Genomic DNA, 27,636 nt, shown 5'->3' on the forward strand with positions numbered 1-27,636 from the left:
CACTGCTCCAGGCAAATGGCGTGATAGTACCTAAGTGAAGGCCACGGCCGCTTCCCTCCCTCTTCCTTGTCTATCCCTTCCAATCTTCCCATCCCCCACCCCCCCAAACATGGCCCCTGGTCAGCATAGCAGATGAGGCCGCCTGGGCGATTTACTGGTCGTCCCCCCAGTCGTATCCCGGAACCAAAGTATCACGCTCCAGGACACTGGCCTTGAGGCGTTAGAGGTGGGATCCCTCGCTGAGTCCGAGCGAAAAACGAAACCTGGAGGGTAAACAGATTAAGAGAAAAAAGAAACCGTTGTAGTTATTTAGTAACGGATTAATTCGTAGTCATGGATAAGGCGTAGATCAAAACATGACTTTGTTTAAGAGAAAATTAATGTTTTTATCGACGACAGCAGAATTACTATGCTACTGCCCGCAGAGGAACACATACGCTAAAAAATAGGTTACGGGTAGGTCTTTTTGTCCACGCAAAATTGTTTACGCTAATTCCAGATAGATCCCAGACTAAAAACATATCCATGTTAAAAAGGGAAACGTTTTGCGAGAAATTCTACACCACAGATGCCATGACCACACAGAAGCTGATCAGGATCACATGAAGAGCTGCGGAGCGCCATTACTCGGTCATAACAATTCTGCAGAAGTACCTATTTCCAACGACCGCGTGGAAATTGTCCGCATCATCACAGCACATCGATCCCCACCAGAATCACGTCCAGTCTCACCAATTTTTTCGGCTGGGTGGCCCTCTCCTCTGCGGCAACTCAGTCGGCCCAAGAACAATCCAACGGCAGACGCCTAGTTGGCTGTCGCCTCCCCTCTTCACCATGCATGACAAACACATGATTAGTCGTCTCATCAATGGTGTGGGCACCGATATCGACGAAAATACGCTTGTCGACGAACTCCCAATTCATTCTGCTCTACGGCTTCGGGATCGCACCACTAATGGAATGTCCACGCAGATCATGGTCAACTTCTTCGACCTAGTCGACGCGACAGCCTTCCAATTCAACGGAGCAACCATCAACGGACGACGTTATAAAGTGGTACCCCCTTCCTGAGTCTATCCTCGACCAACTGAGCTCTTACTCCGACACTCTTTTCAGCGTTAATCTACCTCCCCCTCGCACACCCCAGCAGTTCCCACCGCTCTCCGCCTCTATTTCGTCCATAGTCACCACCACTACTACTACTACTCCTACCATCACCATCTCTGCCCATACTCCCCTCACTACTTCCGTCCTTACTCCCACAATTAGCCACCCCTCTCTTATCATGTCAACGTCCCCCAGCTCCCTCCCTACCACATTCCGTCATCCCCAGCTACCCCCTGCCGACCCCTCGACCGCCGCCGTCGCAGCTCAGCCAGACTCTCACGACCAAACGGACACCTCAACCCCAGCCCAACAGCAACTTCCATCTCAGAGCTGTGTCATCCGTGGCATCGACCCTGCCATCAGCGAACAGGACATACTACATGAATTGCAACAGGCAGGTGTCCCAGCCCGTCGAGCGTTCCGTATCTTTAACGCCACCGGCCCGACTTTCATGCAGCCAACGTCGACCGTCTACTCACCACCGGCGTCCATTTCCGCAGGCGAACTTACCGCGTGGAACACTCTCGCTCCCCACCCCGCGCCGCCCGCTTCCCTCCTACCCGCCCCTCTCCTAACCCCCCACCCGACCCGCCGCCCTCCCCGCCGCCACAAGTCGTCAATCAACCAACCCCCCAGCCACCCCTTTTTCTCCCGCCCCTCCCTATCATGGACCTGCTTCGCCTACTCGCTACTTCAATAACCAACATTACCACGACCCTCTATTGTCTCATGGCACAATACTACCCTACCCCTTACGCCAACTTCCCTCCGACACCCCCCCCCCCCCCTCGTACCACCCCAATATATGTAGCCATTTGTGTAAAAAAATCCGATCTTGTTTATCGTTTCATTCCATATTCTTTATCTTCCAGAAAACAATGTTTACTGTTCTATGTTAAGTTTGTAGTGCTTCGTACCTCAAGAAACAGACTTTGCTGATGTGTTCTACAAAAGAAGACTTTTTTTTAAACTTTCGTAAAACGTGTGCTATTAGCACACCTTCCTATAAAATATTTCAAAACCAATTACTGTACATGTAATCGGCCAAAGAGTCCCTTTGTTGGACTGGTGGCCCGCTCCCCTCACGGGGAGAATGAATCAACTATTTGAAAAAGAAAAATGAAATTGTCCGAGGTCGGTAGATGCAGGGTGGGTTGTTGTTCCATATGCTCTGTACTCTGACCGGCCAACCGAGCAGAGGAAAGTTGGCCACGGCTCTACCGTGGCTCTACGCCTCTGCATTCGGGAGACGGGCCTGGGGCACAGTGCCGGACTTCACGCCTGGTCCCACCCGTCGGCTGTCCTGAGAATGATTTTCCGTGGTTTTCCATTCTCCTGCACTAAGGCGAATGCCGGGACAGTTTCGTAGTATAGGCCACGACCGTCTAACCCCTCACCTTCTCCGCACATCTCCTTCACCGTAACAAATCTCTCGGCCTGAGAGACGGCGTCACTGTCTAAAAGCCCCCCCCCCGCTCCTTCAGGGGAGGAATGAAAACGTTTAGCAGTAGTAAATTGTCCGACTCCTTGGCTGAATGGTCAGCGTTGAGGCCTCCGGTCGGGGATTTTTATCGCGTGTGATTAATTCTTCTGGCTCCGGGACTCGTTGTTTGTATTTGACCCAACACTGTCCTCTTCATATTCAAACCACACTACCCACCACCACAAGAACACGCAATAGTGATCACATCTCTCCACATAGGGTTGGCGTCAGGAAGGGCATACGGTCGTAAAACAAGGCCAAATCCACTTGTGAGACACAGTTCGCACCTGCGATTCCACAAGGTGGGGGAAAAGCGGTAGAAGAAGAAGAACAATATTCAAAACGTTCAAAATCACTTAAAGAATACAGGAAAGGGCAGAGTACATTATTAAAATTTCCTGTTATTATTAGTTTACATACAGTCGAAACAGTTTATTCTTTTCAACGACATATTGGATATAATGACAAAATCTAACGGTCCTACCTAAACACTGTGTTTAAAGTCACGCTTAGTACGACGTTGTTTAATACGACGTATCGTTTGAAACGACGTATTTTGATCATATTGTATTTTTTGGGGGGAGAAATGTGTCGGCTTGTCTAACGTCCAAAGTTGATTTTTGTTTGTTACGGTTTTGGGGATTGCTGGCAACAATGTAACGCTTAGTATTGTAGACTTCAAATAAGTCTGTTAAACAGACAAGGCAAGCATCGCTGTGAAGACTTCGCAAAGTAAAAGGAAAGTGTTTAATATTGTAGAAGGCAAGCATCACTGTGAGGACTTCGCAAAGTAAAAGGAAGGAGTTTAATATTGTAGAAGGCAAACATCACTGCGAAGACTTCGCAAAGTAAAAGGAAGGAGTTTAATATTGTAGAAGGCAAGCATCACTGTGAGGACTTCGCAAAGTAAAAGGAAAAAGTTTAATATTGTAGAAGGCAAGCATCACTGAGAGGACTTCGCAAAGTAAAAGGAAGGAGTTTAATATTGTAGAAGGCAAGCATCACTGTGAGGACTTCGCAAAGTAAAAGGAAGGAGTTTTGTATTGTAGAAAAGTCACACATTATATGGCGATTAGAAAATGTCAGCATCGGGACGGAATTAGGTGTGTCACATTGAACTATTTCTACAATTTGAAAGGGCACAGAGAAAATGCAATTTCTTTTTGAAGAAAATTATTTCAAACTCCAGAATATCTGAACACAAATATATTGCAGAATCTTTACCTAGATGGTTTAAGCAGCAAAAAACAAATAATATACGGATCATTGGACATATTCTTCAGGCGAAAGCCAATGAAATTCCTCGCAATGCCACTTTATTGTAAATACAGTACTTCTTTCAATTACTTTTCTCTGAAGTTTTATTTAATTATGTTAATTAACCATGTGAGTGTGCAGCCAAAGTTTACAGGTATGATATTTTTAGCAGCAAAACAAAAAAAAAACGGTTTGTGCGACTATCGGCTATAACGAGTCGTTATAACCGGATTCTACTGTATTTTCTATGTATGTCCATTGGCTGCAATAAATAAAGTAAATAGAAGAGTGTTCAAAGATGGGCTGCATACAATGGCTCAGTACTTCTTTTTCAATTTAGGTTTTGTCATGGAACCTGTAAAAATGGCTATACACAAGAGAAATATTGGGCATTTACAGTATATGAAAAACAGTATGTCAGGTACTTACCGTGTATGTAGGCGGGGTCCTGTTGTCCGGGAGGTGGTACAGACACTGGAGGCGGTCCTGTTGTCGGTTGTCCGGGAGGCGGTGGATGCTGGCTGTATGCCGCTGGAGGACCGGGCGGCGGTGCCGAAAACGCGCTAGCACATCCGTGACGGCGGCCAAGCGGGGACCGAGGACCGCATGGATGAGGGTGTGGAGGATGAGGGTGAGGATGTGGTGGAGGAGGAGGATGTGGATGAGGATGAGCGTGAGGATGGGGAGGTGGGGGCGGCGCGCCTGGGGGCTGCATGTTAGACAGCGCTCCCAGAGGTGTGTAAGACTTCATGGACGGTGGCACCAACGTGGGCTCCGGGGCGTGCAGTGTAGCGGGCGGCTGTAGATCAGTAAAGACAAATGGCGTTAAATGGATCTTACTAACGTGCGAACATTACATTGTATAACACAATACACTGTTATGCACTTTAACACAAAGTAAGCCAACAAAATAAATAAATAAATAAATAAATAAATAAATAAATAAATAAATAAATAAATAAATAAATAAATAAATAAATAAATAAATAAATAAATAAATAAATAAATAAATAAATAAATAAATAAATAAATAAATAAATAAATAAATAAATAAATAAATTAATTAATTAATTAATTAATTAAAAAAATAAATAGTGAGAGCGTGACACATGAACTGCTCGGCCGTCCCGCCTCCACCTGCTTCCCGCCGCTCACAATTGTATATGCGGTGCTTAAATAAGCAAACGCTGACACGCCAAAACAGGTGCTAAATATACCACTGGACATCTATATGATTTTTCAGGAGAGTTTAATCCTGATATAAACAAGGCATGTCCACGCCTCAGCCAAAGAAAGAGTTGTGATTCGCTGAGCGTGTAGTATCGACCTCCGCCCCGTCAACATCTCGTGTTCGGACATACAGTGCTGCGCATATGACCTAAAATAGACGAGGAACAGTTTTTGAGCTGTGTGAAACTAAACGGAGGGGTTTGAAGGGACATCTACTGCTGAAGATTAGGGCCTACGTTATTTATTTATTTATTTATTTATTTATTTATTTATTTATTTATTTATTTATTTCTGAATATTAAAAAAGCTATCGTAGGCTCGGACACAAAATTACACGCGTAGGAAGGTTTATCTTAGGACAGCTGTTTGAAATGTCCGCCCGGTAGACTGTAACCTAATAGAATACCAACTTTCGAGTTGAAATGTATATCTCTTATCTTGTAGAGTTCCTAACCTGATAGAGCTTATAGCATGATTGGACATGTCAGACGGAACTGTTGATAATTCTGTAACAACATCTATCGAAAAGAAACAACTCAAAAAGACAATACAATATCCTGCCTATTCATTAACACAGGTTTACGTTCTCTTTTAACGAACTGGAACCCTATGTCCTTTAAAAGTCTGTACAATGTAGTTAAACTGAAGGTGGGTAAAGTTTTATCTTTATTCACACTGTCTAATACTTTGCGTAAAGTAGGTGGTTCATTCCGAAAAGAATTCATGAATTTTCCTTCTAATACCACTTTTGACGATATTTTATTAAAAAAACACAACGCACTGCCTATTGACACTTCTGAGCGGTTTTCCTCTTTTGTGCTTCACTACACGGGATGGTCCTACCTCTTGCTCCATTGCTCTCACTATGAATACTGATACTGACAGCTGCTGCAAGATGCAACACCTTATCTCCACACTGTACAGCTTGAGACTTTCCTCACTATGAGAAGACTTCCTGCATTACACCACGCCTTCTGCCTTCATATCTCGTTATTTAATCACTGTTTTATTTAAAAAATAGATATATACCGGTATATATGACAACCATATTTTAATTTGATTACTTACTCTTTCTCAGACTATCTAAATGTAATAAATTAAGATGAAATTAAATTAATGCGACGTAATAATTTTCTTCGAGCTCGCATACAGTCGAGTGAGTGCGACGGTTGCTTCTCCAATCAACTACGTCTATGTCCACGTGCAAAGCCAACGTGCTCCGCCTATTTGTTTACATCAGGATTAAACTCTCGTGAAAAATCATATAATGTTGATATGGCTGAATAAAATAGTCCTACTCAAGTCGTTTTACCAAATCTCAATCAGACCGGAGACTTACAGATGAAAGGGTTTCCTTGTGAGTTTGAATGAATTTTGTCAAGTAAACACCAAATGAACCACCAGGATCTTTTACATGCCGACATAGTACGACATGGAGTGTCGAATAGATTTTTTTCCACCCTTCAAAAATCAGACTACCTCTGCCAGGTGTGAACCCGCTACTTAGGATCCGGAGGCCGACATTCTACCACTGATCCACAGATGGTGCTACTGCAATGTTATTAATAAACTAGCTACAGTACCCGGCGCTGTCTGGATAGTTTTTGAATTTTGAATTTCAGGATTTGTATTACCTGCTAGTTATGTATGGCTTTGCTGGCTAGACCTAGTGTTTACAGTGCTCTAAGTCTTCTGGTATGGGCTAGAACTTTCATTGATCTGTCTCAGTCTCCTACTTGGCTTTAATAATAATAATAATAATAATAATAATAATAATCAACGCCAAGCTTAGGCATTATTGTTCGGTTGTACGCCCGGAAGCACTGTACGCAGCAGAATGCCTTGCAATGAACAGAAGAGGTCTGATGGAGAAGCTAGAAGCTAAAGAAAGAAAAATCCTGAGAAAGATTCTTGGACCAATCAAAGAAAATGGTGAGTACAGGAGACGACACACCAGCGATCTGTACCAGCATATGGAGAGGATAACGGACACGATTCGGAAAAGGAGGATTAATTTTTATGGCCATATAGCACGCATGAGCACACAGAGACAGACCAATAGGATATTTTCCTACTTTCTTAATAAGAAAACCAAGGGACCCTGGTTTATCGAAGTTGAAAAAGACCTTCAGGAAATAGGAATCACACTCGAAGACATCCAGAAACGTGCTCCTCTCCAGAAAAAGCTCCAGGGATACAAGAGGTTCCAAGAAAGGCCAAAGTTGAAAACAGGCAAGAAGTGGACTGATGAAAGAAAGGAGGCTCACAGAACGAGAATGCGTGAGTACTGGGGAAGAATTAAAGCTCAAGGATGCAAACGGTTGAAATAACGTGGTCCACAGCAGGCCGAAACGAAGAAAGAAAGAATAATAATAATAATAATAATAATAATAATGTTATTTGCTTTACGTCCCACTAACTACTCTTTTACGGTTTTCGGAGACGCCGAGGTGCCGGAATTTAGTCCCGCAGGAGTTCTTTTACGTGCCAGTAAATACCGACACGGGGCTGACGTATTTGAGCACCTTCAAATACCACCGGACTGAGCCAGGATCCAGCCTGTCAAGGCTTTGATAATATGAAAGTGACTGAGGTATGAGCGATGCTAGTAATGTCATTCCTTATGCAGGCAGTCCCTGCTATGAATGGTGTGAAAATGTTGCTCACAGGGTCAGTTAGTGCACGCATTTCAGTGGGCTTGGCAGACTGATATGTAATAGCAACTTCTGGCTCGGTGAGGAAAGTAACGGGAAACTAGCCAGGGAGGGGTTAGAACCCCTTCCATGGAATTTTTACAAACATAATATAAATATAAACTGACAATACACTAAATAAACATTCAGAGATATACTGTAACATCCTGTTCGCTGTAAAACTGTTGTCCTTGATCGTATTGTTCTTGTTGTGTATTTTAATGTAAGATTTTGTAGTGCAATGCAAACTGAATATCAACATAAATCACTTGTATCAGCATCCTTGTTATAGCAAGTCATGCAGGCCCGCAGCACATTCGCACCTTCATTATCTTCTATCAGCATTCTGTTACTATTAATTCGCGCTCCTCCCCTATCGGCCGATCCTTACCAGCTACTGTTGATATGTAACTGCAACTTCTGGCTCAGTGAGGAAAGCAATGGGAAACTACCTTACTCCTAATTTCTCTAGTATACCCCTTCAGTGATGCCTACGCCATCTACGACAGCTAGCTCTGGAGCAGTTGAGGATCCAACCAGCCTTCGGGCTGCGGACTGAACATACACACGTTAGTTATGTGTGATATGATTTTTTGTAGATTTCTTTATTATGACGTGACTGATATTTTAGAATCTGTTCTGCAGCTTTACAGTTATTGTTATGTGTCCAATTTAAAGTTCTAATTGTTGGATTATTTTGAAGCCTCCGTGGCTCAGGCTGCAGCGCGCCGGTCTCTCACTGCTGAGTTCCGCGGTTAAAATCCCGGTCATTCCATGTGAGATTTGTGCTGGACAAAGCGGAGGTGGGACAGGTTTTTGTCCGGGTACTCCGGATTTCCCTGTCATCTTTCATTCCAGCAACACTCTCCAATATCATTTCATTTCATCTGTAAGTCATTAATCATTGTCCCAGAGGAGTGTGACAGGCTTCGGCAGCCGGCATAATCCCTATCCTCGCTGGTAAACAGGGGCTCCATTCATTCCATTCCTGACCCGGTCGAATGACTGGAAACGGGCTGTGGATTTTCATTGTTGGATTATTTTGTTTAGCGTTAAACTTTGTCCTCGCGGCATCCCAGGTTGTCTGGGAATGAGTGTGCTTGATCCTTTGAAATAAATAATACAAGTACTGTGTAGAGATGAGAAGAATGCAAGAATGAGGAATGTGGCCTGCAAGCACCAAATTCCTGCTCTGCCCAGACAGATCGGCTCTTATCTGCTCTTATCTGCTACACGGAAACATTGACTCACTTTGCACTTTTGCTGGATTACAACTGACAAGAGCGAAGAGCTGCCAGTATAAGATAATATAAAGTCGCCTGGGTAGTAGGGGAATTGCTATGGTAACCATTGCGTCACTAATTCTGCTGGTGAAAACCCCTTCGCCCCGTGCCTCACCGCGCATGTGTATTCTTCTGATCTCCCAACAATAGTGATAACTAGTGTCAGGATATTTGATATTTTGGTGTTGGTCATGTTTTATTGTGAAGTGTAATTGTAACCTTAAAACAAAAAGAAGTCAAGATCGATCAGTCCTTGTAAAAATTGTAGTATTCGCGAGTCTAAGTGTTGCATTAAATGGATTGAGATACCTAATTATTACACGACATATGATATGATATGTACAAACATTAAAATCTGGCGACCGTGACAGGACAGTTCTGGCCGTGTAATAATCCTATGAAGCTCGATTTCGACCGACGTAAAAACATGGCTGCTTTAAATGTATTACTGAAAGAAAGAACACAATTACGTCGTTTATTTACAAGAGCGTTTAACATAGAGATGGGCACTATCGACTGAAAACCGCTATCGACTAGTCGGGCGATAGTCCCTTCGAACTATCGACTAAATAGTCGAATGTTTTCAGTCGAACAAAAGTATTCATTACTTCCTGTCGAGAAGACTGAACAGTCGAATGATTTCAGTCGAATGAAAGTATTCATATAACGCACCTAGTCAGTCCATGAAAAACATTCGAATGTTTCCAGTCGAAACTCTCCGTATCAAAAGTGGAGAGTCGTACTTTTACGAATTCGGCTCATTTTAACGCAATTTACCAATAATTAGAAATCACTTGTATAGACACGCATTAAAATCCGATTTACGCACTCGTTCGTACACGGGGCTAATAGATAGAGAGATGCCCTTAATACGAACCAACTTCATACGAATGGCCTTTCTTGGTGCTAAATTGACAGTGAAACGTAGAAAGACGACAATGAGGCTCTATTCCCGAACAATGTTAACAATAATAATATGTAAAACGCGTTGCTGTAGTACACAATCAATACATACTGTAGATGAGAACAGCCAAACACAATACTACCGTATTTTCTAGATTATTATTATGGTTATTCAGATTATTATTATTATTATTATTATTATTATTATTATTATTATTATTATTATTATTATTATACCTATACCTTATATATGAATACGGCTTAACGTAATTAACATAAACAAATATGCAACGAAATAAAGAGCATATAAACGACAAGAGAAAATCGCCATATATCGTAGGTACATATGAAGTTAACATAATTATATATTACAAATCTGAAGTGACCATAAACCGATAGTTCCATTCGCTTCCATGTCGCTGTGACTTGAGAGTCGACTTGTTTTGTGCTGACTGGGCAGTGAAACGTGGAGAGATGCATGGCGGGTATACGACTGAATTCAGTCGACTTGTTTTTTAAAGTAGTCGACTGTTACGATAGTTTAAACTATCGACTAGTTCGATAGTTATCAGTCGATAGTGCCCATCTCTAGTTTAACATATTCCAGAACAAGACTGCTGAGGAAAATGTGACGCAGGAAGATGTTTTCACCAGTTTTAAGGTACTCGAAGATAAGGCCGATCGACTGTTTACACTTGATGAGAGAATTCATGAAGCTTGACATACCAATGAAGGCACGGACGAAGATGTAGCTGCGGAATATGAAGAAGTCGAATCATATCGAGATAAGTGGGCAACAGTGAAATGTAAGTACGAGAAAATCAATGAATGTCAAATAACCGGTGATGCTTCTTCCATAAGCTCGAGTGTTTCTCAGACTAGTAGATTGGTTAGTAAATTACGTTGCCTGAACCGTCAACAATAGACCCCAAGTGTAAACGTACGAATTGTAGAGCATAAAAACCTCTACAAGAAAGTCCGCGAAAGTATATACCTATTTCGAACCGTTTGCCCTCTAGAAGCGATTTTATGTTATAGTCCGCGGTAAAAAACATAACTCCTTAAGATTAAACAAATATTTCGATATTATCCTGGAAGTCCTCATCGAAAATAAATTGTTTGACCTCCTCCAGTATTTCATAAGGATCACAATAACTTTGTCAGGACATTATTTGCATGAATGGTTCAGAAGTTATGACCATTTTAGACTGTAGTGGTAATTCGTTCCCTGTTGTCTGCTAGCAAGTTGTCTCTACCTCGCCGCTAGAGGTGCTAGTGTCGCTCCAGCTGTCAACTGGATGAACCTTCCTCTTACTAGAGCTACGCGACTGTATATATTAGACTGTACTTGTACCACACTTCTGTGAGGCCGCGTTCCTGAGATAGCAGCTTACAAACCTTGGTTTCCACTGAACCTTCCGTTGTTATCCTGGAATTTCCTATCCGGAACCCTCATTCGTCACACGTCTTTGTTATCCTAGCTTCAATCTTTAGCAATGCAATCATCGCATGGAAAAGTAGCTGCGGCAGCGAGAGATAGGCTGAAAATCCTGATTTTGAATTTGTCTAGCTTATAAAAGACGTACGGTATTGTGGTGAAAAAGGCAAAGACCTAAAATTTGACTTCATTTTGTCCAAGATATCTTAATTTAAGTATGCACCTGTCACTTCTTGTAACACAGAAAGGTCATTATCTGTGCTTAAAAATGTGCTGACACAGTAGGATGAGCTTAAATGAAGACGATTTGGAGAAATTAGATTTTGTACAATGTTTCAAAAGGAATTGAATTTTGATAGTACATATTTTTCAGTTTATTGTGCATTTCTTTGCCCTATGATAGGGCATGAATGCATGCATATTTTGAGATTTGATAGTGCATGGGAATCCGGGCTGTAGTGATAACTATTACGCGACGCGCTTAGATATCACGTACACGATTTCGGTTTTCACTGGGCTGTCACTAATTAGCCTATCGTTCCCGAAAACTTTGGATTCAACAGTGATCTCGGTAATTTTGGACATTTTCTTCTTCACCCTATTCTCAGCCCCCATGCCGATGTGGCTGAAAAACGGCATTCGGAGTGTCACTATTGACCTCAGCGACTCCGAAAACTATGGATTCGACACTAATATTGGTCGTATTCGATCTTTTTTTACATATCACCCTCTTTCCAACGACACCCCTAAGGGTGCTAGGGTTGTCTAACTCCCACAGTACTTTTTCGAGATAGCAAGTCATATATATACCAAGTTTGGTTGAAATTGCTCCATGCATTTCAAAACTATGCTGGAACACACACAAACATATTCATACATCCATTGTTTTACACACAAACTAGTGGCCTGTCATAGCAACAGCGACCATCTCTTTGATCTACTCTTCACAGCATGTGCTCGATGTGACAGTCATCCACTGCAATGCAGCCTTCCACCCTACGTCGCAAGGAATCACGCATTGCTTGGAACACCCCTGGCTGCCTCCTGATTGCATCAAAGGCAATGAATACGCGTTCTCGTAGTGTATCAACATCATTTATGGGGACCGCACACACGCTATGGTCTTTACATGTCCACAAAGCTAACAATCTAAAGGATTAAGGTCAGGTGAACGGGTAGGCCCACGTATAGGCCCTCCCACCGAACCAATCCATCGCTGAAAGCAGACCCGTCTTAGGTCTGCGATGAAAATGGGCCGGTGGCCGATCATAAGACAACACGCTAGTAAGTTTACGATCAATATTTACGTAGAAAGATATTTCCGCCTATTTTTGCATACGACGCTCCGTAAATCAATGTAACATAGTAATCATTGATGGTAGTGGTAGCGGACCATAACTCCGAAGATATTGGGTTTGCGACCAATGTTTACAGGACTTTTTTTTTTTTTTTTTTTTTTTGCGTGCTGCGTCCTCTGTATATATTAGAACATTTTTCAAGGTCACCCTGTACCTATGACGTTTTTGAACCTTGGCAATTGCACTACCATACTCTTACAACGAAAATGAACTTTCTGTTACTGGAACAGGCAAACCAAAAGTTCCTGAATTGTCTTACCATCTGTTGATAACAAAGCTGTAATTCCTGTCCCTGCAGCGGCGATTGCAATCTCACCTCTGCTTCTAATCACGTATACTGAACTTGAATAAGCTAGTGCTTTTCCGCAGCCTCCTAGAGCTTCAAACAAAATGTTCTCACTTGTTTTCACAGAGCCTCTATCGGACTCACCTTGAAAGATCTGCACAGACTACTTTCACAGAGCCCTCTATTGGGCTGGCGAAGAAAGACCAAGGGAGACAACTTTCATAGAGGCACCTACCGGCGAATCACACCAGGCAAATGCCGGGGCTGTACCTTAATTAAGGCCACGGCCGCTTCCTTCCACTTCCTAGATCAGGGCCTCTCAAACGTCCAAACTCTCACGCGTGCAGAGCGAGGTGCATAGGCTCTGTGCACTGTGCATCGGTACGCTTCGCCTCAACTCGGCTTGACTCGGATGGTGTAGTGTGCTGAGAGCGACGAAGCGTTTGATGGTAGACGACGTGTTTATCAGTGAAATAGATAAGCGCACGACTACAACATAATAATGGAGCAACCTGTTTCGAAGAAAGCAAAGACTTCCGAAAGTCCATTTCAATCGAACTGGGAACTTTCGTATTTTTTGTTTGTTTGTTTGTCGTGACGATAACGCCAAATGCTTAATCTGTGGGACGATAATTACGTGCGTAAGAAAATCGTCTATTGAAAGACACTACAACAGACTACATTCGGAAAATTATTGTCAAATCATAGGAGACGTCAGAGAGAAAGAATTAAGGAAGTTGAAACAGCTTGAAGAAGAGCATTCTATATCCACAAATGAGGTTTGTTCCAGTACTGTAGCATTTTCATTTTGGTTACAGGTTCTGCATTTTTAAAAATTATGTTTACATTCCTCTCAAACATGTATGTGTATTTCTAATTCACTTTTTTAATTTTTTTAATAACACTGGTAACCTTGTCCCATACAACTGTGCGTCTCCGCTCACCACACGTAAACATTTCGCAGTGGGGGAGAAACAGCAGTGAAGGTGAGGAACGCGGAGACAGGCCGAACGGGGAGACAGGTGTAGGGAGAGAGGAGTGGGGGGTCTGCACTCTGGTCAACCAAGCGAAGTCGTCTTTTGCACCGTGCACAGTGCATGCACCACGCGCATGCACCCTGAGAGGCCCTGTCCTAGATCTTTCCTATCCCATCGTCGCCATAAGACATATCTGTGTCGGTGCGACGTAAAGCAAAATAGCAAAAGAGAGAAATAAAAAAAAAGCCTACCGGCGAATACAGTCAACTGCAACGGTCTGAGAATAGTTTTATTCTAATTAATGACTATTTTACGCAAATAAAGGACTTAATGAAATAAATAATATTTTTCTAGTAATTCTGAGATGGAGACCTTTCTTTTGATGTGCAACACACACGTGTTAGTATTGCGGTTTCCCCCATAATATTGTGTTACATGTTCAAATTATATGTATAAGAAAGAATAGAAGATCGAGTAATTGTCTCTCTGTCTTCGGCTGCCGCTGATGTCCGCTACTTGGAACTACCTCTGCAATTGTACAAAAACTGTCCGACTCGTTGGCTGAATGGTCAGCGTACTGGCCTTCGGTTCAGAGGGTCCCAGGTTCGATTCGCCGCCAGTTCGGGGGATTTTAACCTTCATTGGTTAATTCCAATGGCTCGGGGGGCTGGGTGTTTGTGCTGTCCCCAACATCCCTGCAACTCACACACCACACATAACACTATCCTCCACCACAATAACACGCAGTTACCTACACATGGCAGATGCCACCTACCCTCATCGGAGGGTCTGCCTTACAAGGGCTGCACTCGGCTAGAAATAGCCACACGCAATTATTTATTGTACAAAAACTAACCCATCAACGGCTAGTAGCAAACAAATTTACACAGGTGTGTAACTTTTAAAGAGTCCATAATAAGCGTAACTTACCCCTAAAACCGGAGTTTTACTATACACTCTGTTTTTCTTTCCGTTTATTTTAGTTAATCCGAACTTACATTAATCCAGTGAACCTATCCCCTCAAATAGTTCGGGTTAAGTGAACTGCATCTTGATAAAACTTACAATGTAAATATCCCAAACTATCTAATATGAATAACAACAAAACATAATAAATACAGAATAAAAGAAAATGGAAAAAGAAAATAGAAAAAATACGATTAGCCAATAGGCCAAACTCCTTCCACCTCCGTATTTCTACACATCCCCTACCCAACTCCTAAATTCCTCACTTCAACTTTAGCCCGCCCGAATCTCCTGGCCAGAGAGAAGGCGTTACCTTCTAGGTGGCCCGCCTCCTCCTTCAGGAGAGGAATGAAAATTTTCTTCTTAATGATAACAGTGAACTGCATGGCGCACAAACGCCTATCACTTTACATTCCTCTCATGAAAGCAGATAAAGGTCTAAATCTAAAAGCAGACTTATGCTGTATAAGCCATCCCTCAGGCCAATCCTCGAATATGCCAGTTTGGTCTAGGGTACGGCGGCTAAAACACACTTAAAAATAGTCCAGCGCATCCAAAAACGTGCGTTGTACCTTATTTCTGGAGCCCTTTGGTTCGAACGAAATCGTGAAATCCACCCAGAACTCAGCACCGAAGATATTAGTAGACTACCCAGAAATTCTGTTCTGGACTAAACTCTAAACCCAACGCTTTTATATCATCCCTGGGCAACTACGGCACCGGAGATCTCAAATATACGAAATCTAAAGTCATCGTAGACTAAGTCACACATAGCGGATGCAGTTCATATCCGGAACAGGTGGATTTCGTTAACCAGGGCCTTCACATCCCAAATCAATGCAGTACTTTAACAAAATGCAGAATTGGGACTCAAAACCCTAATTGGGTTGATAGGCTATAATTCTGGCATGTATAATACTCTTTGATGTACAACATTCTTGCTTTCAAAACTCGATCGGTAAAAAACTTTTCTGAGTTTGATTTCATTAATGAATACTATTTAGATAGATAGTAGGAAGCAGTAGGAAACTGTGAACTTATTTGGGGACGCACTTCTATAAACACTCTATCACGAATACGTGGAAAAGATTGAGTGTGCATTTGAATCAGCATTCCATACGGTATAAAAGTTCATCTCTTTCCTCCTGAAACTGACGAAACTGAAGTTAATTATATTAAAAGCCCCGGCAATGGTCTGTATCAGCAAATTTAATTTCATAGCTCATAAACAGAGTTAATGGAAAAGGTAGTATCACAGTTACGACATTAAACCCACAGTTTAATAAACTTACCAAATACTGTTTGATGTCCAACATTTTTGCTTTCAAAACTCGATCAGTAAAAACTTTTCAGAGTTTGATTTCATTAATGAATACTTTTACATAAAGAATTTATCTCTTCTCCCTAGCTCGGGAGAATCTGTTCATGAATGACCAGAATTCATATTGAATTAAAGCTACAATGTCTAGGGGGGGTTCAATAATTATCGATTATGTTGATGATGATTGTTGTTTAAAGGGGCCTAACATCTAGGTCATCGGCCTCTAATGGTACGAAATGAGACGAAATGCAAAGACAATTTAAAAGTACAAAATCCATCCACTGACCAGAATTCAAAAAAACGTGGTGATGAAGAATGAATGGATGAATATGAATTTAAACCAATCAGTGAATCCGACCCGCAATGCCTCACCTTCCCAGAAACTGTATGACTGACCAAGGAACTGCTTCCAAAGCACAATCCTGAAGCGATGATGCTCGTTGTCTAAAGGGGTTCAATATCCAGTTCAAAGGTCCCTCATAATGGCACCTATCACTAGTAAAGTAGAACCATAGTAGTTTTTAAGTTGCAGTATTAATCAAAGGTAGCGTAAACTCACGGTGTTCCAAACATTATGGTACTACTCACAAGTATTGTACGTCGTACAGGTAACGTAGACCTATGGTTTTTCACATAATGGCGCCACTCGTAGGGAACGCAAACCCATCACAGCGACTCGTACTATCCCGTGGTGTTCCTCACATACTGCGTAAAAAATCACAGGCAACGCAGACCAACAATGTCACTGATATAGTGGTACTAATCACAGGCAACGCCCAGACCCGTGGTGTTTCTTACATAATGGTACAAATCACAAGCAACATAAGCCTGTGATGTTCCGCATATAGTGGTAGTAATCACAGGTACTGGAAACCCACAGTGAACCGCTCTCTGCTGCTCCTAATCACAAACTTATTGTGTACCTAACATAGTGGTACTACTCGCAAGTAAAGGCGACCCATGGCTTTCCCTGCGTGATGGTACTAACCACAAGTAGTTTCATGGTTCTAATTCAATTATCCCTTGTTCGCCCCTTTTAGTCACCTCTTACGACAGGCTGTGGATACCGTGGGTGTATTCTTCGTCTGCGTCCCCCACGCACAGGGGGTAGAGAGAGAATAAATAAGAAAAAGAAGGTATCCGTCACTTCGAAAAATGAAGTAACGGATAAAGAAAAGCAAGGGCCACGAAGGGCGCGAAAATGGAAGACTCCCCAGGCCTCAAATGCTCTAATACCGTCAGAGTCGGAAGAGAACAAGAGTTGACCAAAGAAGGTAGGATAGATGAAAGCGAGGAGCCTGACACAAGTGGAAGCAATGCTAGGACTCAGCTAAGGGCCCCGTGGTCGCCAACCAACGCTCACAAGTTGAGAGGCCCTGGGGCCCCTTTTAGTCGCCTCTTACGACATGCAGGGGATAAAGTGGGTGTATTCTTCATCTGCGTCCCCCCAACAGGTGGTGCAGTAATTATCCGTGGCTTTGTTCTTTCAATACTTCTTATTCTCCTTAAGCCTAAAGCTGGTAGTACATTATCAAAGAAATTTGTCAAAGATCATTTGCAAAATATTTTGTGCAAGTTAAATGTTATAAACAGGGCTCAGATGTTTAGGAAAAGTCATATTTTTTCTTTGTCTCTATTTTCTTCCCTGGTTGGATTCTGGTGCAAATCAGGTGATTATAGTCACAATTAAGTGATTTTTTAATTGTCATATAAAAGCATAATTTGGCTATTGTTTTGTCACAAGGTCATATTTTGTGTTATTTTCGTAGAAACGTCATATTTAGGTCATAATTCGGCGGTTTGACGACAGCTGTAGCTGTGCAAAATCATCTTCAACTTATCGAATGCTAACTAGTATTCACAAAACTGCTTCTTGGTATCACATCTGCAGTTAGTACAAGTGGAATACTCTGCCTCTGCTATCAACATTGCGCAGGAATATTTTTTCGACAGTTTGTCAGATAGTCTGGCATATATCAAGTCGAACTTTGGAATTATATCGAGTGCAATTACTCGTTTAGAAGCTGCTAGCTTAGAAATTCATGCAAGTATTGAAATTGTGAGAAGTGTTGAACTTTCAGTACAACAATCACATGGACTTTTAAAATGTTGTCTGATCTGATAATCTTAGCGAACGTAGTACTACTTAATAGGTACCTATGTATTCACAAAAGTTTGATAAGTGGGTGAAGGACAATAGGCTGTGAATGACTGCTAAACACGTATACTAGAAAAATTTATACGAAAGTAAGAATAAAGAATTTAGTTAACAAATGTGTATCAAAGGAATTGACGTTTCGACTTATACTTATTTTAAAATTGCCGCATTTAAATTATTTTCGCGTCATATTTTCTAATTTTTATGTCATATTTTGTCACTTTTGAGGTAATATTTCTTTACTTTTGAGGTCATATTTGCTTGCTTATTTGGCCTACTTTTAGGTCTTAAACATCCGAGCGTGGTTATAAAATATTATATAATACAACCATTGCACCACTGCACTACATAAAATATTTTATCGTAGTTCAGCAAGAATGGATGAAGGACAGTTGTGCACATGTTTGGCTACTATTAGATTTTACTTGTATTATTAATACCAAAAGTTCTCATAAAATGTACCGGTATGTTTTAAATTAAACCATCACAGCAGAGTGCATCACAAGTGTCTGCTTGTTCCTACTGCAAGTTTAAAACATAGTTTTAGATTATCACTAGACATCAGATTCACTTACTGTGTAAATCACCAACTATGCTGCAAAAAGTGATGAAATATGCGCTTAAATATGCACTTATTTCCATGCTAATGAACACTATTATGAAATGCAAACGTAAGAGTCCTTTGCTAAACCCACGCGATTCACCCACACCAATACATAAAATCATGACCATGAATAAACGACTGATTGAAAAACAAAATATCACACTGTAGTCACAGCTGCGCCTGTTGCATAGTTTGCGAGACGTATCAATCTATCTCAATCTATCAGTATTCTTCTTCTTCTTCTTCTTTTTTTAAAATGATCACATAGGATCACTTTAGTCAGTCCATCGTTCAGGTCTCTTTGAAGGGACTGTTCGGGGTTTGCGGTCCTCCCAGTACTTCTTCAGACGCTCCGATCTTCGTGCCCTTTCCTCAGTTGAACATATGCGTGCTGTTGGTTTGTTTCGTGTAAGGGTAAAGCGGAGGTTTGTATTCTTGAGTTTTGTATTCAATTTTATCTTATTTGTGGTGTCTTCTGTTGTAAGGCATACTTCCTTCAGATCCTATCTTACTTCTCTGATCCATTTACATCCTGTTGTGGTATTTTTTGAGACGAGATTGTGTTGTACTAGTTGTTTCAGAAGTATCGAATCCTGCATCCTCAAGATATGTCCAATGAATCCCAGTCTCCTCTTACGCATAGTACCTGTAATGGGTTCTAGCTCTTTGTACACGACTTTGTTAAGTATTATTCACCACTGTCCATCTTTCCGATATTTTTTTGTTGATGCAGGTTCTTCCAATTCTCCTTTCAATTTTCTGAAGTCTGTCAGTCTTTGATTGCTTATTCAGGTGAAAACGTGTTTCTGCTGTATATGTAGCTTCCGGTTTTATAACTGTGTTGTAGTGTTTTATTTTTGCACTTATTGCACTTTTGTAGATATCCCATGTTAATTTTTGTGCTTTAGCTAATCTATTTGTTCTTGTTTGGATTGAGATTTTGTCATTTAGGTTATGTGTTATTACTTCTCCAAGATATTTAAATTGAGTTACTATTTTGATTTTATTAAAATTTATGGTAACTTCTTTTAGTTGCGTTGGTTTCCGGGGCATAATTTCTGTTTTTTCAAATGATATTTTGAGGCCAATTTTATTTGCAATGATTTGTTCTGATATCAGTGTTCATTGTTAAAATATATGCACCATGTCTCCTACATAAGACACAGTGTCTTAATCAATACACATGGTAAATCACAATTAATAAGATTGTAAGAAAACCATGTAAAAAAACGTGAAGAAACAAACTTAAATATATATATTCATCTTTCATTTTACACTGCACACCCTAATTCTGCTGTCCATAATTTGCTTTGCAGTACACTAAAACAATCTTCTATGGTTTTCCGTGGTTTCCCATTTTCACACCAGGCAAATGCTGGGGCTGTACGATAATTAAGGCCACGGCCGCTTCCTTCCAACTCCTAGCCCTCTCCCATTCCATCGTCGCCTTAAGACCTATCCGTGTCGGTGCGACGTAAAGCCAATAGCAAAAAAAGAAAAAATCTTTCTGTAATGTGTTCCTTGGTTAAATACCCTCAGGCATTTTTGATTTTCTGAAAAATATTCACACCGAATGTAGTTATAAGGGCTTAGGGAAACTCTGCATTGACTCACATTAGCGCTCCTAGCGGTAGAAAATGGCAAAGTGCTAATCTAATCGATCAGATAACGATGATGAAGAAAAGGATTGAAATTTTTAGGAATAAACAATATATTCTCATACTTTATTATATTTACCTAAAATTCGTAGCTCATTTGCCTAGGGTGTTTTAAACATTGAGTTGCTTGCATGAAGGGATAGAACTGTGGACCTTATTTATCTTGTTATTCCCTGGGAAGAGTGATATAGGAACGCTCGAAGCTGGAAACGGATTAATTAAACCACCTGCAAATTGCATACTGCCTATACTACCATCTCCTACGACAGATTCTGCCAACGCTCATGAAAGCGTCGATGAGAGCAGACCAATGAAAGCAAGGCAGGAGATATGAGGGTCAGGTCAGCTGATAACAACTTGCCTTGTCAGCCATTATCCAACATTCTCAGAACTCGTATTAAATGCCATACATAAATATACAATACAGCCTCCTATGGAGAATATTATTCTCTTCGGTGTCGGAATATTTATACCACGGACATTCCGTAACACTTGATGTTTGAGAACAGTTCGTAGGTTTTTAACAACCTGCTAAAGGTTTTCCCGTAATCCCCAATCGTAATCGCCAGGACAATCCGTACCGACAGGGGCTTAATACCCGCCAGCCAAAATAAAAATGTGGACCCCCTGAAATAAAATGTAAAACCTATTAATAACTTAATATAAATTTAATTATAGCAGGTAGAAGTAATGCGGTATATTGCCAAGTTTGGGGAACAAAGGAATTATTCGTTACTGTAAGATTATTAGTGATTTATTGACGGCCTCCGTGGTTTAACGGCTAAGTTGCTGAACTGCCAACCTAGCCCCACTTACATGTTCGTACTTAACTTTAACTGTTTTTTTTTTTTTTCAATAACTACAGAACTACAACCGGTAGCCGTCAGCGAAGTCTCAATTATAATAATTTCGTCGATTAAAACACAGACAAATATACGAAAAAATTAAATCATAAAACTGTTTAAATAAAGTTTGAAAAATACCAAACCCCACAACAGATCAAAATATTATTAACTTCACGCAAAGGGAGCTCGTTCGAAACTGAGTTAACTTATTGTTACTACACCTACTTCTGAGTGTTGTCGAATAATGTTTGACAACAGTTAAATGTTCAGGTTCACTACACAACAAGAAAGTATCATTTTCTAACTACTGAGCGGCACGAAAAACGTAACACCCAATAAATGATGTGTAATTATTGTGTAATTATCCGTTTAATCAAACTGAAGCACTTCAACCAATTTTTAAGACGGAGTATGTTATTGGTGTTGCTTTGCGAGCAAACAATGAAGTGTTGATTGTTTATTGCACTAGCCTCAATTGTTTTTTCTCGCGCAACCTGGAAAACACATCGCTGATTGTGAGCCAATAATGATTTCCCGCTCTTTTAGAGCTTATTGTTGTACCTTTAATTGTTCCCCCTTTCAATCACACGTGTTTGTAGGATCTTTCTGTGATTGTCTTAATCAGCTTTCTGCAGTAAACATGCCGTTAAGCCCTGAACAAGCTGCGAAAGCTGTTGCTTTCGTAGAAGATGGTCGTAGCATGCATTACGTTGCAAAATTGTTAAGGACTACACCTTCCACGATTTCCAGAATCGTACGAAGGTACAGGGAAACTGGAGGCTTTGGAAGGAGACCAGGATCAGGCCAGAGAAGAGCAACATCGGAGAGAGATTACCGCTTCTTACAACTTCAAGTTCTTCGCAACCGTCACACCACCGCCGTTGAAGCACGAAAACGACTACACTTCGAGGGGTCAATGTTAGTGAGAGAACCGTTCGAAGAAGAAGACTGGAAGAAGCCAATCTTAAATCCTAATAAATAATAATAATAATAATAATAATAATAATAATAATAATAATAATAATAATAATAATAATAATAATAATAAAGTTATTTGCTTTACGTCCCAATAACTACTCTTTTACGGTTTTCGGAGACGCCGAGGTGCCCGAATTTAGTCCCGCAGGAGTTATTTTACGTGCCAGTAAATCTACCGACACGAGGCTGACGTATTTGAGCACCTTCAAATACCACCGGACTGAGCCAGGATCGAACCTGCCAAGTTGTGGTCAGAAGGCCAGCGCCTTAACCGTCTGAGCCACTCAGCCCGACAATCTTAAATCCAAAAGACCTGCCACAGGTCCGGAACTCACCAGAGAGCATCGCACGGCTCGACTACATTTTACAAGGGAACATCTTGGCTGGCCAGAACAATAATGGGATCAAGTGTTGTTCGCCGATGAGTCGCGATTTGGCCTCCGATCACGTGACGGAAGAGAGAGAGAGTCTGGAGAAGGCCAGGGGAAAGGTAATCCACTTGCACATTCTCATTGAGGATGCCTTTTCTGGGTGGTTTGAGCAGGAATCAGTACAGCTGTAAGGAAGTATTTGGTTTTCGTGGAGTATGTGTATGTGTGTTGTCTTCATCATCATTTCATCCTCATCACGACGCGCAGGTCACCTCCGGGTGTCAAATGGAAAGACTTACTGCACATCGGTGTCTGTCTGTTAGGTCATCAGCCCAGAGGCTGGTTGGATCCTCAAATAGCACCACCAAAGGTTATGCTGTTATAACGAAACCGCAAAAACCAATGGCAGCACCAAAATGAGGCGTACTAGGCAAGGCGAGGAGTGAGATAGTTTGCCATTGCTTTCCTCACTGGGTCAGAAAGTGCTACTGCAGCACGACTCACCCTATGAGCAACACCTTTCATAAGACTCAGATGCACTAGTCGTGGTGTGAATGTCATTACTCAGCACCACCCCATACCCGAGCAGCTTCCATATTGTTACAGCCATGGATGAGACTGGGACTTTGGTGGAAGCTACAATTTACTCTGGCCTGTGCCAAGAGATGGATACAAAAGCGCACATCGGTATGATGAGGAAATACTTCTGGAGCAGGTTCAAGTACACTGATGCAATTCACTAATAAGGTGTGTCGGGCTGAGTGGCTCAGACGGTTATCCTTCAGATTCCAACTTGGCAGGTTCAATCCTGGCTCAATCCGGTGGTATTTGAAGGTGCTCAAATACGTCAGCCTCGTGTCGGTAGATCAACGGGCACGTAAAAGATCTCCTGCAGGACTAAATTCTCATACTACTGGTATGTAACACACTGGTTCATCACAGTATTCCAGTTATTCGATCCCTACTCTGAGGCGCTGATTGGAATGAGCAGCGTTCACACTTAACGGAATAATGGCAGAGGAGTGTTCACGGCTGTCTGCAGCCTGGTCATTCCAGCTCTGGAACTTTGGACTGTGAGATCGGCAGCGTAGTACTGTTCGTTAAAAGTGAGAAAATGTGTAGTTTTTTACTTGATCAAGTATTTCATATGATAGCATTGCGTTTAATCGCGACATTCCTACTGGCGTCACTGTAATGACCTATGTTGATTTCAGTTGGAAAAACCACAAAGACAGTCTTTCTGAGGATGTAAATAGGCAGGTGGAGAGCGAGTGTCTGCCATTATAATGAAAAATCTCCAACTTGACTATGACTGATGGTAGGCAGAGAACCCAGTCTTCACATAAGAAAAGAAGTTTGGTGACTTCCCCGACGTGTTTCTAGGGTAACGTTAAGAGCTATGCAATCTAATACAATCTTACACATAACGCGTACACTACCTAACCCAAAATTCTGTACACAATGTAGAATTCCGTAGCGAAGCACGGGTACATCAGCTAGTTTTAAATAACTTTTAATTCACTTATGATTGGCCTTAGTGTCCGAAAACTAGTTATGAAGTGAATATTTGTGTGCTGATAAAAATTTTAGATTTTAATAATAACGCCAATAAAGGACTCCTCGAAGAACTGGAGATAAAGGAGCGCAGAACAATTAGGGGAATCATGGGATCCAACTACAAGAATGGCATCCACCAAAAAAGATCAAATATAACAAAACAGAGAAAATTACTGTCACGATCCGCCAAAGACGGGCGCGATTTACGGTTACGCAAACAGGTTGACCAAACAGATCTTTCACTTGTTTGATTCAAAACTAAATCCACGATGCCTTGGTTCAGAAACACCAAAGAAGGCCTCCAAGTGCTACAGATCAAACCGGAAAACGCCTTTGTCAGAGGTCTTTTCCGAAACAAAGATACTGAGGAAACGGGCTAAACCGAGACGAACAAGCGAAAAGAATGCACGGTGTCGCTTGGACAGAGGAACGCAAGCAGGCCCACTCAGAAAGAATGAGGGAATTTTGGGCTCAAAAGAAAGCAAAGTTCACTGCCAAATGTAACAAGACTTAACGTGGTTTTCGATAATAATAATAATAATAATAATAATAATAATAATAATAATAATAATAATAATAATAATAATAATAATAATACAACTATTAGCACTGTTTTTAACATAATGGTTTTGATATTTTCCGACGATTATAACCAGAGCCCGGATTGCATATAAGATAAAAGTGAGAAGTATGTAGTTAAATATGTCATCATCATCACCATCATCATCTGTTTACCCTCCAGGTTCGGCTTCTCCCTCGGACTCAGCGAGGGATCCTACCTCTACCGCCTCAAGGGCAGTGTCCTGGAGTTTCAGACACTTGGTCGGGGATACAACTGGGGAGAATGACCAGTACATTGCCCAGGCGGCCTCACCTGCTATGCTGAACAGGGGCCTTGTGGAGGGATGGGATGACTGGAAGGGATAGGCAAGGAAGAGGGAAGGAAGCGGCCGTGGCCTTAAGTTAGGTACCATCCCGGCATTCGCCTGGAGGAGAAGTGGGAAACCACGGAAAACCACTTCCAGGATGGCTGAGGTGGGAATCGAACCCACCTCTACTCAGTTGACCTCCCGAGGCTGAGTGGACCCCGTTCCATCCCTCATACCACTTTTCAAATTTCGTGGCAGAGGCCTCCTGGGGTGGCAGCTAATCACGCTAACCACTACACCACAGAGGCGGACAGTTAAATATGTAATAAATAAAAAAAATATGTAACTTAATATCTAACAAGGGGGCATTCCCTACTCGTCACCACCGATTTCGCTTAAATTTATAAAACCTACAGGGCTTGGCTAGAAATGAAAGGACTAAAGTGGGAACTCCAAATGGCCAAGCTTATAGAAAATAAAAATAAAAATGTCGACGCGGCTCTCGCACCATATAAGCCACTTACGTTAGTCCGCACGCCGACCAGTAGTTGGCGTAGCGGTAAGAGCTTGGACTAGTAATTCGATGGTCGTGGGTTCGACTCCCCATGTGGAGATTGTCTTTTTTCCCCTCAAATTTTATATGATTCATTTTCCAATTAAGCAAAGAGGTGAATAATTCATTTTATATATTTATTTATTTATTTATTTATTTATTTATTTATTTATTTATTTATTTATTTATTTATTTATACGCAAAAGGCATTGGAAAGGGAAAATATTGGGATTTCATTGTCAGACTAGCTGCCTCTGTGGATCCGTGGTAGAGTGTCGGCCTCCGGATCCCAAGATAGCGGGTTCAAACCCGGCAGAGGTAGTCGGATTTTTGAAGGGCGGAAAAAAGTCCATTCGACATTCCATGTCGTACGATGTCGGCATGTAAAAGAACTCTGGTGATACATTTGGTATTTACCCGACAAAGTTAATTAAATCTCAGCCATAGACGCCCAAGAGAGATCACGCTAACCACTACACCACAGAGGCGGACAGTTAAATATGTAATAAATAAAAAAAAAATTGACGAGCAGACAGCCAGATGGCGTCAAATCGAAATGTCTGCAAACGGTAGCTGAGGCCATACGATTATTATTATTATTATTATTATTATTATGTCCGCCTCTGTAGCGTAACGGTTAGTGTTATTAGCTGCCGTCCTCGGGGGCCCGGGTTCGATTCCCGGTACTGCCAGGAATTTAAGAATGGCAGGAGGGCTGGTATGTGGTCAAAATGGTACATGCAGCTCACCTCCAATGGGGGTGTGCCTGAAAAGAGCTGCACAACCTCAGGATGAGGACACGAGTTTACTTTTACTTTATTATTATTATTATTATTATTATTATTATTATTATTATTATTGTCAGACTTTCTTCTACCTGCACCAAAAACCTATTGTTTGTGTACAGCCGCCAAGAGCAACCTTCATTTGTCAGGTGAAAACGAATCTTACAGCGAAACTACTAGTCACGTTTATGGCGCATTCCCCAACAAGGGGAGATAGCCAATAAAAGAGAAAAAAGAAGAATTTCTGTTTGAACACGTCGTGAAAGTTCGCAACTGCAAAATTTTCTACAATTATGCGCTCATTAAAAATGACGTCCTATATGCCTTTTGCATATAAATAAATAAATAAATAAATAAATAAATGAATAAATAAATTAATTAATTAAATAAAAATAAATGAATAACATAAAAGTTGAGAAGGAAAAAAGACAGTCTCCACACGGGGAGTCGAACCCACGACCATCGAATTACCACTCCGAGCTCTTACCGCTACGCCAACAACTGCTCGACGAGCGCGCTAACGTAAGTGGCTTATACGGTGCGAGAGCCGCGTCAACATTTTTATTTTTATTGTCTCTAACACTGCCTTCGTAATATTCAGGCCGTACTGTAGAAAGCGCGCCAAGCCAAACAGCTGATCAATTGAGGCGAGCTAAGCGAATGTTACATATTGTACTTGTGAATGTAATACATAAGGATTGGGGGCATTCTTAGGATAATTGTGACCGTTGAGAGACAAACATTTATATTTAAGTATATTGCATGTTTTTTTTCTTTAATTTTATCACATCAGGATTTACGTAAACAGCTGTTATTAAGATTATGAGACCTGATAGTTTAGGTTAGGCATGGTATCTTCACGTGGTGAGTAATGTAAATTCAAGGGACGTAATACTTCTCGTGTAATTTACTCATTTAATTGTTATCGTAAAACACGATTTTGTGGAAAAATAATG

At 41.4% G+C, this 27,636-nt stretch overlaps 1 protein-coding gene across 1 annotated transcript in view; it reads right to left on the reverse strand.

The window, feature by feature from the left end:
* Positions 1 to 4,164: 4,164 nt before the first annotated feature.
* LOC136883152 (nucleolar and coiled-body phosphoprotein 1-like) overlaps positions 4,165 to 27,636 on the reverse strand; it is a 30,205-nt gene continuing 6,733 nt past the window's right edge. The window contains exons 2-3 of the mRNA XM_068229612.1: positions 4,277 to 4,646; positions 4,165 to 4,214 (exon numbers count right to left, since the gene is read on the reverse strand). Coding sequence (XP_068085713.1) covers positions 4,165 to 4,214; positions 4,277 to 4,646 — 420 coding nt within the window. The remainder of the gene's footprint in view (positions 4,215 to 4,276; positions 4,647 to 27,636) is intronic.

The sequence above is a fragment of the Anabrus simplex genome, chromosome 11, assembly GCF_040414725.1.
Source record: "Anabrus simplex isolate iqAnaSimp1 chromosome 11, ASM4041472v1, whole genome shotgun sequence".
Lineage (NCBI taxonomy): Eukaryota > Metazoa > Arthropoda > Insecta > Orthoptera > Tettigoniidae > Anabrus > Anabrus simplex.